This window comes from Temnothorax longispinosus, chromosome 10 (assembly GCF_030848805.1).
Source record: "Temnothorax longispinosus isolate EJ_2023e chromosome 10, Tlon_JGU_v1, whole genome shotgun sequence".
NCBI lineage: Eukaryota > Metazoa > Arthropoda > Insecta > Hymenoptera > Formicidae > Temnothorax > Temnothorax longispinosus.
This window is the reverse complement of record NC_092367.1, coordinates 1,352,411-1,366,977: the sequence shown is the minus strand read 5'-3', so window position 1 is coordinate 1,366,977 and position 14,567 is coordinate 1,352,411. Positions and strand designations below refer to the sequence as shown.

The 14,567-nt window shown below is 34.4% G+C and overlaps 2 protein-coding genes across 7 annotated transcripts; both read right to left on the bottom strand.

Moving 5' to 3' along the window:
- Positions 1-493: 493 nt before the first annotated feature.
- Positions 494-3,301, bottom strand: LOC139820569 (probable cytochrome P450 6a13). Of its 2 annotated transcripts, none has more exons than XM_071790933.1 (5): positions 3,136-3,301; positions 1,797-2,325; positions 1,346-1,567; positions 934-1,185; positions 494-822 (listed from the first exon to the last, which is right to left on the bottom strand). In XM_071790933.1, exons 2-5 carry the CDS (start codon positions 2,221-2,223, stop codon positions 650-652), a joined length of 1,074 nt encoding a protein of 357 aa, XP_071647034.1. In that variant the 5' UTR covers positions 2,224-2,325; positions 3,136-3,301; the 3' UTR covers positions 494-649. The 2 variants fall into 2 exon arrangements, with proteins under 2 accessions (XP_071647034.1, XP_071647035.1); XM_071790934.1 differs by having other exon boundaries at positions 692-822; positions 912-1,185.
- Positions 3,302-9,324: 6,023 nt separating this feature from the next.
- LOC139820535 (probable cytochrome P450 6a14) lies at positions 9,325-12,939 on the bottom strand. 5 transcript variants are annotated; one of them, XM_071790901.1, is made up of 6 exons: positions 12,789-12,939; positions 12,021-12,415; positions 10,690-11,218; positions 10,240-10,473; positions 9,668-9,919; positions 9,325-9,556 (listed from the first exon to the last, which is right to left on the bottom strand). In XM_071790901.1, the coding sequence occupies exons 2-6, from the start codon at positions 12,351-12,353 to the stop codon at positions 9,384-9,386; spliced, it is 1,521 nt and encodes a 506-aa protein (XP_071647002.1). In that variant the 5' UTR covers positions 12,354-12,415; positions 12,789-12,939; the 3' UTR covers positions 9,325-9,383. The 5 variants fall into 5 exon arrangements, with proteins under 5 accessions (XP_071647002.1, XP_071647004.1, XP_071647003.1 ...); XM_071790903.1 differs by having other exon boundaries at positions 10,240-10,461; XM_071790902.1 differs by having other exon boundaries at positions 12,021-12,388.
- Positions 12,940-14,567: the final 1,628 nt, after the last annotated feature.

Here is a 14,567-nt window from a genome sequence, read left to right as displayed (position 1 = left end):
AAAACTACTAATTTTAAAAGCAGTTTTATAACTTTGTTGAAATTATTTAACCTATTGCCGATTGAACTAAAAAAAAAGCCTTAAGACTACGAAAGGTAATGTAAAGGTAAAACATAACTTATCTAATTGGATCAATGGTAACATCAATGCAGTTGCAAAAAACGCGAGCGAAAAAACACAATAGTGTGAATTTAATGTTATATTCTACTTTCTTTAATTTTGTTTTATTTTTGTTTTTTGTTTTGTTTTTCTTTTTTTTTGTTATGTTTCTTTAATTTTAATTATTAATTTATAAGAACCAGTCCTATGTACAGGCAATTTATTTGCCTCTTTAGGTGTTATTTGCGTATATAAAGTATTGTAAATAATATTTGCTGGTCAATAAATAAATAAATAAATAAATAAATTTGAACGATTTAATTACTGTCTGACTAATGTCGTGATGAGAAATTACTATACGATATCAGTAAAATAAGTACTATACATACATGTGTTGTAGTGGAAAAAGTGACTTTTATTATTACATTTCTTGACGGAGATTTTCTTAATCATTTTTTATATACGTATACTTTATAAGGGAGAAAGAGAGAGATAGAGAGAGAGAGAGAGAGAGAGAGAGAGAGAGAGAGAGAGAGAGAAAGAGCTTAAATTAATCTCGATTAATTTTAAGTATTCTCAAATATATTCCATCCTTTGGAGCTAATAAAAAATCTTTGTCATTGACCACATAAGGTACTTGCGTTTTCTCACAAGGCTCGACTTTGTAGTTTCGTAATATCTTTATGAGCCCAAGTTTAGTCTGATAAACAGCGAAACGGGAACCTGAAATAAAAATTGATCGTCGTGTAAACCAGATCACAATTAAAAATCTTTTCCGGTTGAAAATGGCGCAAAGAGAAATGAAGAGTGACATTTAAATTAATTTCACTGCACCAATGCAATTTCTTTGTCCGTCACCGAAGGGTAGATAAACCATCGGATGCCTGCTTTTCACAGCTTCCTCATTAAATCTTTCTGGATCGAAGACATCCGGTTCTGGATAAATGTTTGAATCTCGATGCATAGCGTGTATAGGAATCCATATTAATTGGCCTTTCGGTATACTAACTTTGGTACCATTGAAAGTATAACTCGACATCGTTATTCTCGGAAAGAAAAGCCCAGGTGGATACTTTCTCAAGACTTCTATATTAAAAATAGTTCAAACTATCTGTTTAAATTTGTACGCACTAAAGATGAACTGCAATTAGTTTCATCAGCGATGAAATTATTATTATAATGCCGCTGCAAAGATCGATGTTGTCACGCGGTCCGTCATTTATTTAAATTTTCTATTTGAACATACCTTTGAATATTTTATCCAAGTAATTCATTTCCTTGATGTTTGTATATGTTAAATTGCCAGCATGTTTTATATATTCCTGATCAATTTCGTCACGCAACCTGTCCTGTATTTTCTGATTTAAAGCCAGCTCGTAAAACGCGTTAGCCATCGCTGTCGATGAGGTTTCAAAACCAGCAGCAAAAAACGTGAATGCTTGAGAAACTATCAAACTGTCAGTCAAATCTAAAAAAATGTCTCTAGAAATATCTTTTAATTTCCTACCTCAAATGTTAAGAATTGCGACTAATTTAACTATTTAATAATTGAGATATAACCAATCGGACGTTGCTCCAATACAAACTTTAACACTTTGTTTCGCTATAATTACAGAATTATATTTTGGATGCAACTCTCGTATAACTCTCCGTCTAACAAAATTTTAAAACAATAAGCAGCAAATAATAATATTTACCGATATCGTCCATTTTGTCCGAATGTTTCTTCAATTCGCGCAGCGTATCAATAAAATCATTTCTAGTAATATTATTCGTTTCTCTGTAGTCCATAGTCTCCAGGACAATGCGCATGAAGAATTTGGTGACCTCCGATCGCGGCAGGATGTAGCCATAGAGGACGTCGAAGAGCCATGGCAAGTAGTTCTTCATGGCGAATCGTAGACGTTTCCAGAAGGACGCATGGAACACACTTCTTCCTATCCTGCGAAATTCGCTGTCCTCGTCCGACATTGCGTTCATCTCAATGCCGAAGACGCAGCTACCGATGACGTCGGTCGTGTATTTGGCCGTCATCTCGGCACATTCTATAGGCTCATTTTTGTTCACTAATTTTTCCACGTATTGGACAAGATGTTCAGAGCACTCTGATATTAACACAAACATCTCCTTTAGTTTACGGGATGTAAAAACAGGCGTCAGCTTCGCCCTTAATGGTCGCCATCTTTTCGAATCCAGTTCGAAAAGATTTTGCGACAGCGGTTCGGACTGTATAACAAAAAGAAAAATGCATTTGAGTAAATTTAGCTCAAAATTAAATTCCGCCAGATTACAGAAAGTCGCTTAACTCTCAAGACCTCAGCGTCGAGACTCGATATAATATTTCGTTTCAACAGCTCCATGCTTACGGAAAAATTATACTACAAAAGAACTACTGCAGTTACGAAAGAAGTACATGAAACAATAGTTTTTCCATAGCTTTTTCCATAAAGGCAGCGTCAAGCCAGATTCGTCATAAAGTTCTTATATACTTTAATCTGTATTTTTTAAATTAAAATTATTTTATATGTGTGTGCTTATTATGATTTAATATTTACATCATATAAATATTTATTTTTGTCTCGTTATCGTTAAATATATTTAACAAATTCGCATTTTTGGCATCCATGCGAAAGAAAATTGTTTCCTTTTTTGTAAAGGAAAACTTGGACTTTTCATCCAAGCAAATGTTTTAAACGATATCATTATACATTATTAAAATTTAAAATAAAATGTAATAAATTATTTTTTAATTATATTAATATTTATAATATATATGCAATATATTCTTTATCTCCTGTATATATAAAAAAAATTAAATTTAATAAAAAAAGTATTTAAAATCTTTAATGCAGAATTCTTTGATTTCCTGATACTGGTGGAGCAAAATGTTTTTGTCACGCAAAGGGTTAAGGGTAAGACTTCTTGAAGCAAATCTCACGATTTTCATCATTCAAAGTGTATAAAGATGTATCAAAATTTTCACAAAAAGCACTTTGTTTAGATTTCTAATAAAACAACTTAAAGTATTATGCGCACCTTGTCACGAGGGCGGTACCGTCTGTCGGGGAATATGGAGAAATCTTTGATAAGAATATTCTTAATTAAATCTGGATGTTTCACGATAAGTATGGGCCTCCTGCCAGCGAATATTCCAACTAACGGTTCGTCTTTGTAGTCGTTGTACAGTTTTTTTCATAAACCGCTAAAAAAGACAGCTCCCCGTTCCACAAGTTTGTACAAAGATTTATCGTGAGGACGCTGACCGAGTCATGATAGGGTCGCGAGCCACATATGGACACAGCCGGTATGTTGATTTCCCGGATACCCCCTCCATCGTTTTCCATATTATTTCGTTCACGCCCCGCCGAGTTGACATATCCACCGGCCAGACTTCATGAATATAACTCTTGACCCGTTTTCGGCGAACTTTTACTTACCTTTGGCGTGTTCAGATTATCCTCGAGTTTCCTTCTCCCAGCTACCCTATTTTCTCCCTTTTTCTCCCATTTTCATCCATTCGATATGACATTGCATCCCACTCGTTCCTTCGTCCTTCCCGAGCAACGTGTTCACCAATCAGACTTTATCACGCACTCCCGCTCACTTTTCTCTCCTTATGTGACCCAGAACCTCACGAGACCCTTAATTCACTTTCCTATCCCCTAATATAATTATACCCATCCATGCTTCCTATTCCCTGACGCCTGAATAGTCCCAGTGTGGCAGATCAAGGTTTGTTGTGATTAAGGGTCATAATTTTATTTTAACTTGCCTCCTTTCCTTTTATTTAGTACTATCCTGTAGCTAACCTGTCGCTTATCATTGCCGTATGTCTTCTTATCACCTACATTACCTCTGGTCTTCACAAATAATTTCTGACTAAGGATTTTCTTTTTTTTGAAATTTTAAGAATTTCTTTATAGTTTTTTTTTAAACAAATTCGTTTGATTTTAGAGATATTGTCGCACAGGTAATTTTTACCTGTTTACATATTGGAATATTGAGGCGAGGTAGTTATCTTCATAGTTATTTCGCAATGATGACTGCGTACAAGATTTTCGCATGTAACCGCTGTGACGTTCAGCTATTTTTGATCTAATCTACATATCATACCCGCGATACACCAGACGTGCAACACTTCCTTGGTCGTTATGTCAATGATCCGCGATGAAAGACAGTACTCGATACTTCGATGTACACATCCCGCTAGTGGAGAACCCATCCTATATTTATATTAAACAGGAAATCAGAGCTTCCAGATATAAGACACTTTCTGACCGACTTGGCTTGCCGACTTCTTTCTGGGTGCGCAAAACGATAGTGTCTAACGAAAATTTAAGGTTTCGTGTGTCCTCTGTTCCTCCCGGCGCCAACGTTTACTCTTTGGGTGAAAGTATAATTTTCGTACGCCTGGCCGGCTTTGAAAAACGGGACAGTCTTATATCGAGATCGCCGTTTTGGGTTTAGCGAGAGGTTAAGCGAGGTTTGGAGTAATTGGGTGGAACCAATTCATTTTGGGCGCTAAATTTTAGCATCGAGAGCGTTGGTGGTTTGTATTCTCCAGTCCGCCACCCGCTGTCCAGGACCCCCAAACATCTGGTGTCACGCCACGGATTCCCCGCGCACCCGATGGCGCCCCCATCCGGGCCTTTTTTCTTTCTTCCCCGCTTTACCCATCACCCTCATCGGTATTTTATTCACACTGCTTTTCGATTCCCCCCCCTTTCCCCGATTTTTTCGCCCCCTTCCCCCCCCCCAAACCTAACTGCCGCCTTAAATCTCTCTCTATTTTCCCGTCCCATCCCCTTCTTCTACTTCTTCTCTTCTTAATACTCCCTTCCCCCCTTTCCCTTTCGCATCCATCTCTCCTTTCCTCTTGTATCTCCCTTTTCCCCTCATGTACTGTGTGTGTACCCCTCCCTCTTACTCCCCCTTCCTTTTTTCACATGAAGACCCCCCCCTCAATAATTATCCTCTATTTCTTCCCGTGTATTCTCTGGACCCCCAAACCAAAAGTTATATGTGTGTTATCCTTTTTTATTTTTTTATAATCTACTCCAAACTGTCATCGAAACCTTGCTTCAACCAAGTCGCTATGCCGCATTGTCCCCCCTTTTCTGGAACTTACCGCTACTTTTAGTGGCACTCAACTAGCAGCTCAGTTTTTTCCCCCATTCGAAAATTTGAATAAACCAACTATGTTTCTAAAAGCCGTTGCTACCTCCTTTTTTTCCCTTTCCTTTTTCTTTTGGTAAAAAACTGTTCTCTCCCTTTAACATTTGCCCTGAATAAATGAATTTTCATATTAATGCTTGTGTAAAAACATATCCCAACCACCAGATATTTTTTTCCATTCCCCAGGGGACTTTTAATCACCACTATGACTAAAGCACCCAATTCCCCCCATGTTTTTCCCCATGCGCCAGAGGTAAACTCAAACAACAATTTATTACGACGCCCAAACCACGCCGCACCACCTATTCAGCTAACCACCAACGATTTTCCCACTACTTCTACTTCACTTTAGGTAGTGATTCAGCGTGACACTTTTTTCATATTCCTGTACATCTGTTTTTTTTTCCAACCTCTGCCTCCAGAACCTCTTTAACCTTAAAGTTACTAACCCTCAATGGTAACGACTAACCCAACACCCCCATATTTCTGTCTCATTCTTTGAAAAACATGTCCCCCCAAATAGTTTAGTCAGTATTATACATTCTTTCGCGACATACGAAAGTACCTCTATCAACCAAACATTTGCCGACTTGTCTTTGATAACCGGAATCCCTAATTAAACCTTTGGACTTTGTACATAACACCACAGAAGCGGGTCTTCTTGTCTTGTACCAATTTGTCCCAATTAACAAGTTTCTTTGGTTTCCGTCCTCGTATACTTTCTGTCCACGTAACTCACTCCGCAAGCATATTCTGCATCATACATTAACCTATTTTCAAATTCCCATACATACATTTAATCACTACCGAATCCTCGGTATTCACGCCTCACATGGCTGAGCAACGCCGCGTTTTACTCTTTTAAAGTTCAACGGTTGACGTCGATGACCAAATAACCTAACCACAGCGACGTTTACACTTTGTACGATTCTTACTTCGTTCCGACGGACTGCCCATAGCTCCTGGTAAGTCCATTTTTTCTGCCCGAAAGCTCCAAATCGCCATTACTCACCGACTATGCTTTCTTTCATTACTTAAACGAGTGAACGGCCCATACAACCCCATGCTTCTGTTGTACTAATCCATCTACTTAAGAAATCTCGGTACTTAATAATCTTATTTGATAAAATGAATTAGAAAATGGGTCTAGCTCGTAATGAAACGTGAAATAACCTTGTATTCTTAGTTTACATCAATTTTTTCTATGGCCCTTTTCATTTACCCCTCATCACTTTTTTGATCAGCACATCCTTGGTCTCGTCCCGCCCGCTTTGGACACTAATTACCTTCAACAAATGATTATTTAACCAACCATCTCGTGTGACAACAACACATATAACGTTATCTAATATAAATTCACCATTGGAATTTTTTGTTCAATAGGACCAATCCCACGACCTCCGGCGCTCTTCCTCACGCGTTGTTGCTAGTTGGCTAACAGACAAAGGCTACTACTTCCGCTGTTAACTTCATTACTTACAGTTTAATACCTGATTTATTACCCCTTACACCTTCCTTACCAACTTTTTATCCTGTGCTACTACCCTATATCTATACTATTCCTATTTCGATTCACATCGTACTGATATATACAAGTCTGCATAATCTTTTGTAAAATTTAATACATTAAATCGTTGTAGATCAATATTTTTGAACACCGACCCGGGCATATAAATGACTGTATCTCACGTACACCAACTCATTGCGAAAAATAAATATTCACGCTTTTTATCAAGATTACTTCTACAGGATGACTAAACTCAAAAAGTCTCGCCAAATATATCAGAGTAATATTAAAGACTTGTAAGTTTTAAATTTTTAAATTTTACAGACCAAGGAAGTCAACTGGTTCTTCGCCCGGAATAAAATATTACAAGGTAGATAATATTTGATCATGGACACTTCAAGTCAAAGTTCTTTATGTTAGCCCAGTCAGTGTGGTTATAATTATCTACCTTGTATTATTCCCACTGCGCGTAAGCAAAGTTTAATTCTTTATCTTTAAAATTAAATTTTAACCTTATTTAAATACTTAAATATACTCTGATATTATTGTGCAGACCTGCTTAGTTTGTCATATGCACTTAGATATATAATAGAATATTTATCAAACCGATTACGAGCACCACCCACCTCCACCACTGACTTCCGATCGTTGTGCGATCTTCTTTTATTCTACCCACATACCTTTTTTGACATTTTTTGGTATCATTGTACTTTTTTTATCTTTGGCCTCTTACAATTATACACAATAACTATACTCACTATCATATATTAATTTTACCTGCAACTATGTTCATAGGTAGGTCCGGACCACTGTTCATGTTGGCCGGCGTACCTTTATTTTCTGTTCCCATCACGGTATATTCCCAGACATTGTGTCGCAGTTTCCAGGAGATGTCTGGAAAAAACATCACTGTCTATCCGGACACGTTTTAGGGACCCAATTTTTGAACCTCTGAATCCACATATGTATAGCGCTTTCAATTCCCGGACGGCTACATTTCATAAAAACCGTAAACAGTCCTCGGAACATAACTCTAGACCATCCATAATATATATATATATATCACTCCTACCCACTATATCTATATACCCCTAGAAACAAGCTTGACAACATTTTTTCCAGCCTATAGAAATAATTAAATTACCTTATTGGCGAATTAGCCACACCACCAACAAGCATGACTTTATAGATTATGACTGTTTGTGTACAAGTTCTGTACAGAAAGAGCGTGTTAGATTACTCAATGTTATCTATTGCTATTAAGTCTTCGCTAAATATAGCACTTAACGCATAATGGACATATAAGGAACCCTTTTTTCATGACATAACGCCGCATTTCACATATATCCCCCCTATGTAATATACATACACGTGCGCGGCAGCGTATGTGCACCAAGTATTGTTAATACAGTTCCTGTATAGTTTCCAAGGGTATTAATGTTTATGTCTTATGTATTTCTTATTTTACACGATTATTTTAAAGAATATAATTATTTTAAATGTCTTTTAATTAACAAAAGTCAGAAACTCAATTACATTAAAAATAACTGAGATTTTCGAACCAAATGCCAACACCTGATCTTCTTTGCGAGTTTTTCAGTCCATTTATCTCTAGTATTGAAAACTTATTTTTAAGACTATATCACATACGTTGATACACTAGATAATGAGTTTTCTGTGACCTCAATGTCATAGCAGCATGTTCGACTGGGCCATATCCTGCACTAGTTTGTGTCGTATCAAGTCGGTCAACGCACTTCATCATCGCCTTGTATCCTTCGTTTGCTGCACGTTTTCTATGTCATACTCTGCCATTCGATATCACACATTTGCTTTACAATGTCTATTTAGTGTACATTTGATTTCTATACAACAAATTTTAGGACGCTATCACCAACTCGGTTAATTATGCTGCGTATGACATGAACTATATGCCATTTTCGCTAACCGGGCAATACTCCTGACCGTCACTGGTAGCAAATGTCAACCACGTTACACAGTCTTCGTCATTTGTCGTCAAGTTCGTATATTTTTATCAACAAATTTTTAGATATAGATATCTTTTCTATATTTTTCATCTTATCTCTGCTATAAAGAAATAATAATGTATAAATGGTAAGTATGCGAGATAACCACAGTGATAAGTATAACAAACTTTTTACATTTAAGTCTCTCATTATCTTTGTTACAAATAGTATGTTTATTATATACTAGTTAAATATAAATAATATTAATTATGTTAGATACACATTAAACGATGCGTAAAAGTAAAGTAAATAAAATATTGTACAAGGATATTTCACTATTGGTACCCCATTATGGAAGATTTTTATTAATTCTCGCGATGCAAAGTTCTCAGATATTAAACATATTTAATAAAACTTTTTTTATAATTAAATATATTTTAATTTCTTGTTTTTTTTTTTATTTGTAATTGCAAAGAATAAATTATAAATTATAATAAATCAAAAATAAATTTGTTTACATTTCTTGACAGAGATTTTCTTAATCATTTTTTATATACGTATATTTTATAAGAGAGAAAGAGAGAGAGAGAGAAAGAGAGAGAGAGAGAGAGAGAGAGAGAGAGAGAGAGCTTAAATTAATCTTGATTAACTTTAAGTATTCTCAAATATATTCCATCCTTTGGCGCTAATAACAAATCTTTGTCATTGACCGCATAAGGTATTTGCGTTTTCTCACAAGGCTCGACTTTGTAGTTTCGTAATATCTTTATGAGCCCAAGTTTAGTCTGATAAACAGCGAAACGGGAACCTGAAATAAAAATTGATCGTCGTGTAAACCAGATCACAATTAAAAATCTTTTGGAGTTGAAAATGGCGCAAAGAGAAATGAAGAGTGACATTTAAATTAATTTCACTGCACCAATGCAATTTCTTTGTCCGTCACCGAAGGGTAGATAAACCATCGGATGCCTGCTTCTCACAGCTTCCTCATTAAATCTTTCTGGATCGAAGACATCCGGTTCTGGATAAATGTTCGAATCTCGATGCATAGCGTGTATAGGAATCCATATTAATTGGCCTTTCGGTATACTAACATTGGTATCATTGAAAGTATAACTCGACATCGTTATTCTCGAAAAGATAAGCCCAGGTGGATACTTTCTTAAGACTTCTATATTAAAAATAGTTCAAACTATCTGTTTAAATTTGTACGCACTAAAGATGAACTGCAATTAGTTTCATCAGCGTAGAAAATTATTATTATAATGCCGCTGCAAAGATCGATTGTCACGCGCCCTTATAGAAATTTAATACTGTAAGTGATTTTTTGGCTAGTAATTAATCACTTAAAAGCACTATTAAAAGCACTGTTAATAGTGCTTTTAATAGTGCTTTTAAGTGATTAATCACTAGCCAAAAAATCACTTACAGTATTAAATTTCTATAAGGGCGGTCCTTCATTTATTTAAATTTTCTATTTAAACGACATACCTTTGAATATTTTATCCAAGTAATTCATTTCCTTGATGTTTGTATATGTTAAATTGCCAGCATGTTTTATATATTCCTGATCAATTTCGTCACGCAACCTGTCCTGTATTTTCTGATTTAAAGCCAGCTCGTAAAACGCGTTAGCCATCGCTGTCGATGAGGTTTCAAAACCAGCAGCGAAAAACGTGAATGCTTGAGAAACTATCAAACTGTCAGTCAAATCTAAAAAAATGTCTCTAGAAATATCTTTTAATTTCTTACTTTAAATGTTAAGAATTGCGACTAATTTAATTATTAGTAACTGAGATATAACCAATTGGACGTTGCTCCAATACGAAATTTTACACTTTGTCTCGCTATAATTACAGAATTATATTTTGGATACAACTCTCGTATAACTCTCCGTCTAACAAAATTTTCAAACAATAAACAGCAAATAATAATATTTACCGATATCGCCCATTTTATCCGAATGTTTCTTCAATTCGCGCAGCGTATCAATAAAATCATTTCTAGTAATATTATTCGTTTCTCTGTAGTCCATAGTCTCCAGGACAATGCGCATGAAGAATTTGGTGACCTCCGATCGCGGCAGGATGTAGCCATAGAGGACGTCGAAGAGCCATGGCAAGTAGTTCTTCATGGCGAATCGTAGGCGTTTCCAGAAGGACGCATGGAACACACTTCTTCCTATCCTGCGAAATTCACTGTCCTCGTTTGACATTGCGTTCATCTCAATGCCGAAGACGCAGCTACCGATGACGTCGGTCGTGTATTTGGCCGTCATTTCGACACATTCTATAGGCTCATTTTTGTTCACTAATTTTTCCACGTATTGGACAAGTTGGTCAGAGCACTCTGATATTAACACAAACATCTCTTTTAGTTTACGGGATGTAAAAACAGGCGTCAGCTTTGCCCTTAATGGTCGCCATCTTTTCGAATCCAGTTCGAAAAGATTTTGCGACAGCGGTTCGGACTGTATAACAAAAAGAAAAACGCATTTGAGTAAATTTAGCTCAAAATTAAATTCCACCAGATTACAAAAACTCGCTTAACCCTCAAGACCCCAACGTCGAGACTCGATATAATATTTCGTTTCAACAGCTCCATGCTTACGGAAAAATTATACTACAAAAGAACTACTGTGTAGGTGCGAAAGAAGTACATGAAACTATAGCTTTTCCATAGCTTTTTCCATAAAGGCAGCGTCAAGCCAGATTCGTCATAAAGTTCTTATATACTTTAATCTGTATTTTTTAAATTAAAAGTATTTCATATGTGTGTGCTTATTACGATTTAATATTTACATCATATAAATATTAATTTTTGTCTCGTTAGCGTTAAATATTTAATAAATTCGCATTTTTGGCATCCATGCGAAAGAAACTTGATACCTTTCCTGTAAAGGAAAACTTCGACTTTTCATCCAAGCAAATGTTTCAAACAATATCATACATTATTAAAATTTAAAATAAAATGTAATAAATTATTTTTTAACTATATTAATATTTATAATATATATGCAATATATTCTTTATCTCCTGTATATATAAAAAAAATTAAATTTAATAAAAAAGTATTTAAAATCTTTATTGCAGAATTCTTTGATTTTCTGGTACTGGTGGAGCAAAATGTTTTTGTCACGCTAAAGGTTAAGGGTAAGACTTCTTGAAGCAAATCTCATGATTTTCATCATTTAAAGTGTATAAAAATGTATCAAAATTTTCACAAAATGCACTTTGATAGATTTCTAATAAAACAACTTAAAGTTTGCGCACCCTGTCACGAGAGCAGTACCGTCTGTCGGGGAATATGGAGAAATCTTTGATAAGAACATCCTTAATTAAATCTGGATGTTTCACGATAAGTATGGGCGTCCTGCCAGCGAATATTCCAACCAACGGTTTATCTTTGTAGTCGTTGTACAGTTTTTTCATATAACCGCTCAAGGACACTTTTCCAAGTACAACGTTTTTGAAAGTGCCGAATCCTGGTATCGGTCGTGGATTAGGAACGCCGCGTGATTTCCAAAAGTCGAAAGTCGACGTGAAAAAATAATAAAGAGGGAAAATTACGGCGGCAATGCCGCACAAAATTTCAAAGAATTCCATCGCCCCGCAAATGTCAATCGATGATCATGAATAATCTTTATTGAAGAAATAGAGAAATCAACCTATTAAATAAATAAATTTCCATCTTGAAAAGTTATAAAGTTTGATAAGATTTAAATAAAATGTATGCTTAATAACGTATAATAATGTTATATTAAATGTTTCAAACGTAAGGCTTATGAAGAATACGCGAGATTCGATTAATGAAGATATGAGGCGGGATTCTGTAACTCCTTGACAGTTTCGATATCGTTACGCAGCTTTTTTTCCATATATAATACCTGCAACAATATTGAATTTGTCGCGAAGGAGTTACAGAATTCCGCTAATGATGTCATCGCTAAACAATAAAGGAAATAAAGTAATAAAAAAGTTTTTCGAAGTTTAGTCTGTAATTTATATTATATTTATCGCTTTTAAAGATTTATAACTTACTTAAGGAAAATGAAAAATAATGTCCAAATATCAATACACATTATACTCTCTCGATTGTTTTTATATTTTCACATTAAAAAAAAATAATTTTTGTATCTGAAAAACCAGTTATAAGTGACACTTTTATTTTATCAACGAAAGAACTGTTCAAAATTCGCTATGCTATTGACTTTTGTAACTTACACTATGTGCACAAACAGCTAGATAAAATTTAAAAAAATTAGATAACACTCGTACTTTGCATAAAAATAAATAAATTTTAATATTACATGTTGTGTAAAAATAGCAAACCACAAGCAAAACATATGACAAAGCAAATAATGTTTATGCGCATAAGTAAATAAAAACAAAAGAGAAAATTAAATTAAAACTTATAATTTCATAGGAGTGCCAAGCGGAATAATAAATTCAATGTCAAATTAAATAAAAATTGGAAGAAAAACAATATGTCTCATTCTTTGAAAACATGTAAAATAGCTTTCTTGCAGTATTCTCACTTTTTCGCGAATAGAAAGTCCTCTATCAACAAACATGGATAAGTCTTTGATAAGGACATCCCTAATTAAATTTGGATTTTTTACTAAAAGAAGCGGTGTCTTCTTGTCGAATATCCCAATTAACAGTTCGTCTTTGTCGTCATCGTATATTTCTGTCAAGTAATCACTCGCGGATATCTTCCTCAACATAATATTTTTAACATTACCGAATCTCGGTATTAGTCACAGGTCGCAAACGCCGCGTATCTTTTAAAAGTCAACGGTTGACGTGAGAAAAGAATAAACAGCGAGAATTACGACACATTCGTGATACTGCATAGTATTTGATAAGTTCCATTTTCTTGCGAACGTCAACCGATTATCACGAATGATCTTTATTAAAAGAGGAAGAAAACAATGTTCTGTTGTATAAATCTACTTAAGAAATTGTAATATATATTTGATAAAATTGAAAGAAAATGTGTATCTTTGATGAAATGTGAAATTAACTTTTACTTATTTTACGTCAATTTTTTCTATGGCTATATATATTTTTTGATAATAGCTGCCGTTTGGACATAATATACCTTTAAAAATAATTACTCTTGTTAAAAATAACTTAATTACATATAAATTCAATTGGCATTTTTTTAATATCACAATCACAGACGTGCGCTACGCGCGTGCTATTTGGCTAAAGCCAAATGTATATTATTAAAATATTATACAGTTGCTATTATACCATTAACCCCTTACATTTTTCCTTTATACATATATATATATATATATATATATATATATATATACACTGTTGAAAACAGAGGTCCTGTGTGTTAAAAAAAGTCCTTGTTAAAATTTTTGTGTAAAATAATCAACACGTACGTGTGTAGATTTAACATATGCCTGCTATGTTAATTGAATTTTACAAATTAAAAATGTAAAATAATTAATATAACTTAAAAAATATGTTAAAGTAACACAATTTGAACGTATCTATTAAATGTGTTAAAATTTACAGAAAAAGAATGTTGATTTTACTCTATAAAAGAAGTAGGAATAAAAATTTACAGAAATAGAGTGTTGATTTTATCTTACAATCTCAACTTCAACATAAAAGTTATGTTAATTGTACACATAATTAACTTCAAATTACGATCAGAATTACATTTTTTTTCTGTTGAAATATTTTAACATAATATCAGTGTTACCACTTAACACATCCATATTATGTTAAATTAACACAAAAATTTGAGTGGACCATTTTGGACATGTGATTTATGTTATATTTAACACAAATTTTCCA

Coding starts and splice junctions, on each gene's coding strand:
- LOC139820569 (XM_071790933.1), bottom strand. CDS start 2,223: ATGTTTGTGTTAATATCAGAGTGCTCTGAACATCTTGTCCAATACGTG. Junction 1,568..1,796: donor GGACAAAATGGACGATATCG/GTAAATATTATT, acceptor ACATTTTTTTAG/ATTTGACTGACAGTTTGATA. Junction 1,186..1,345: donor CTTGGATAAAATATTCAAAG/GTATGTTCAAAT, acceptor TTTTTAATATAG/AAGTCTTGAGAAAGTATCCA.
- LOC139820535 (XM_071790901.1), bottom strand. CDS start 12,353: ATGGAATTCTTTGAAATTTTGTGCGGCATTGCCGCCGTAATTTTCCCT. Junction 11,219..12,020: donor GGTACTGCTCTCGTGACAGG/GTGCGCAAACTT, acceptor TTTGTTATACAG/TCCGAACCGCTGTCGCAAAA. Junction 9,557..9,667: donor CGGACAAAGAAATTGCATTG/GTGCAGTGAAAT, acceptor TTTTTATTTCAG/GTTCCCGTTTCGCTGTTTAT.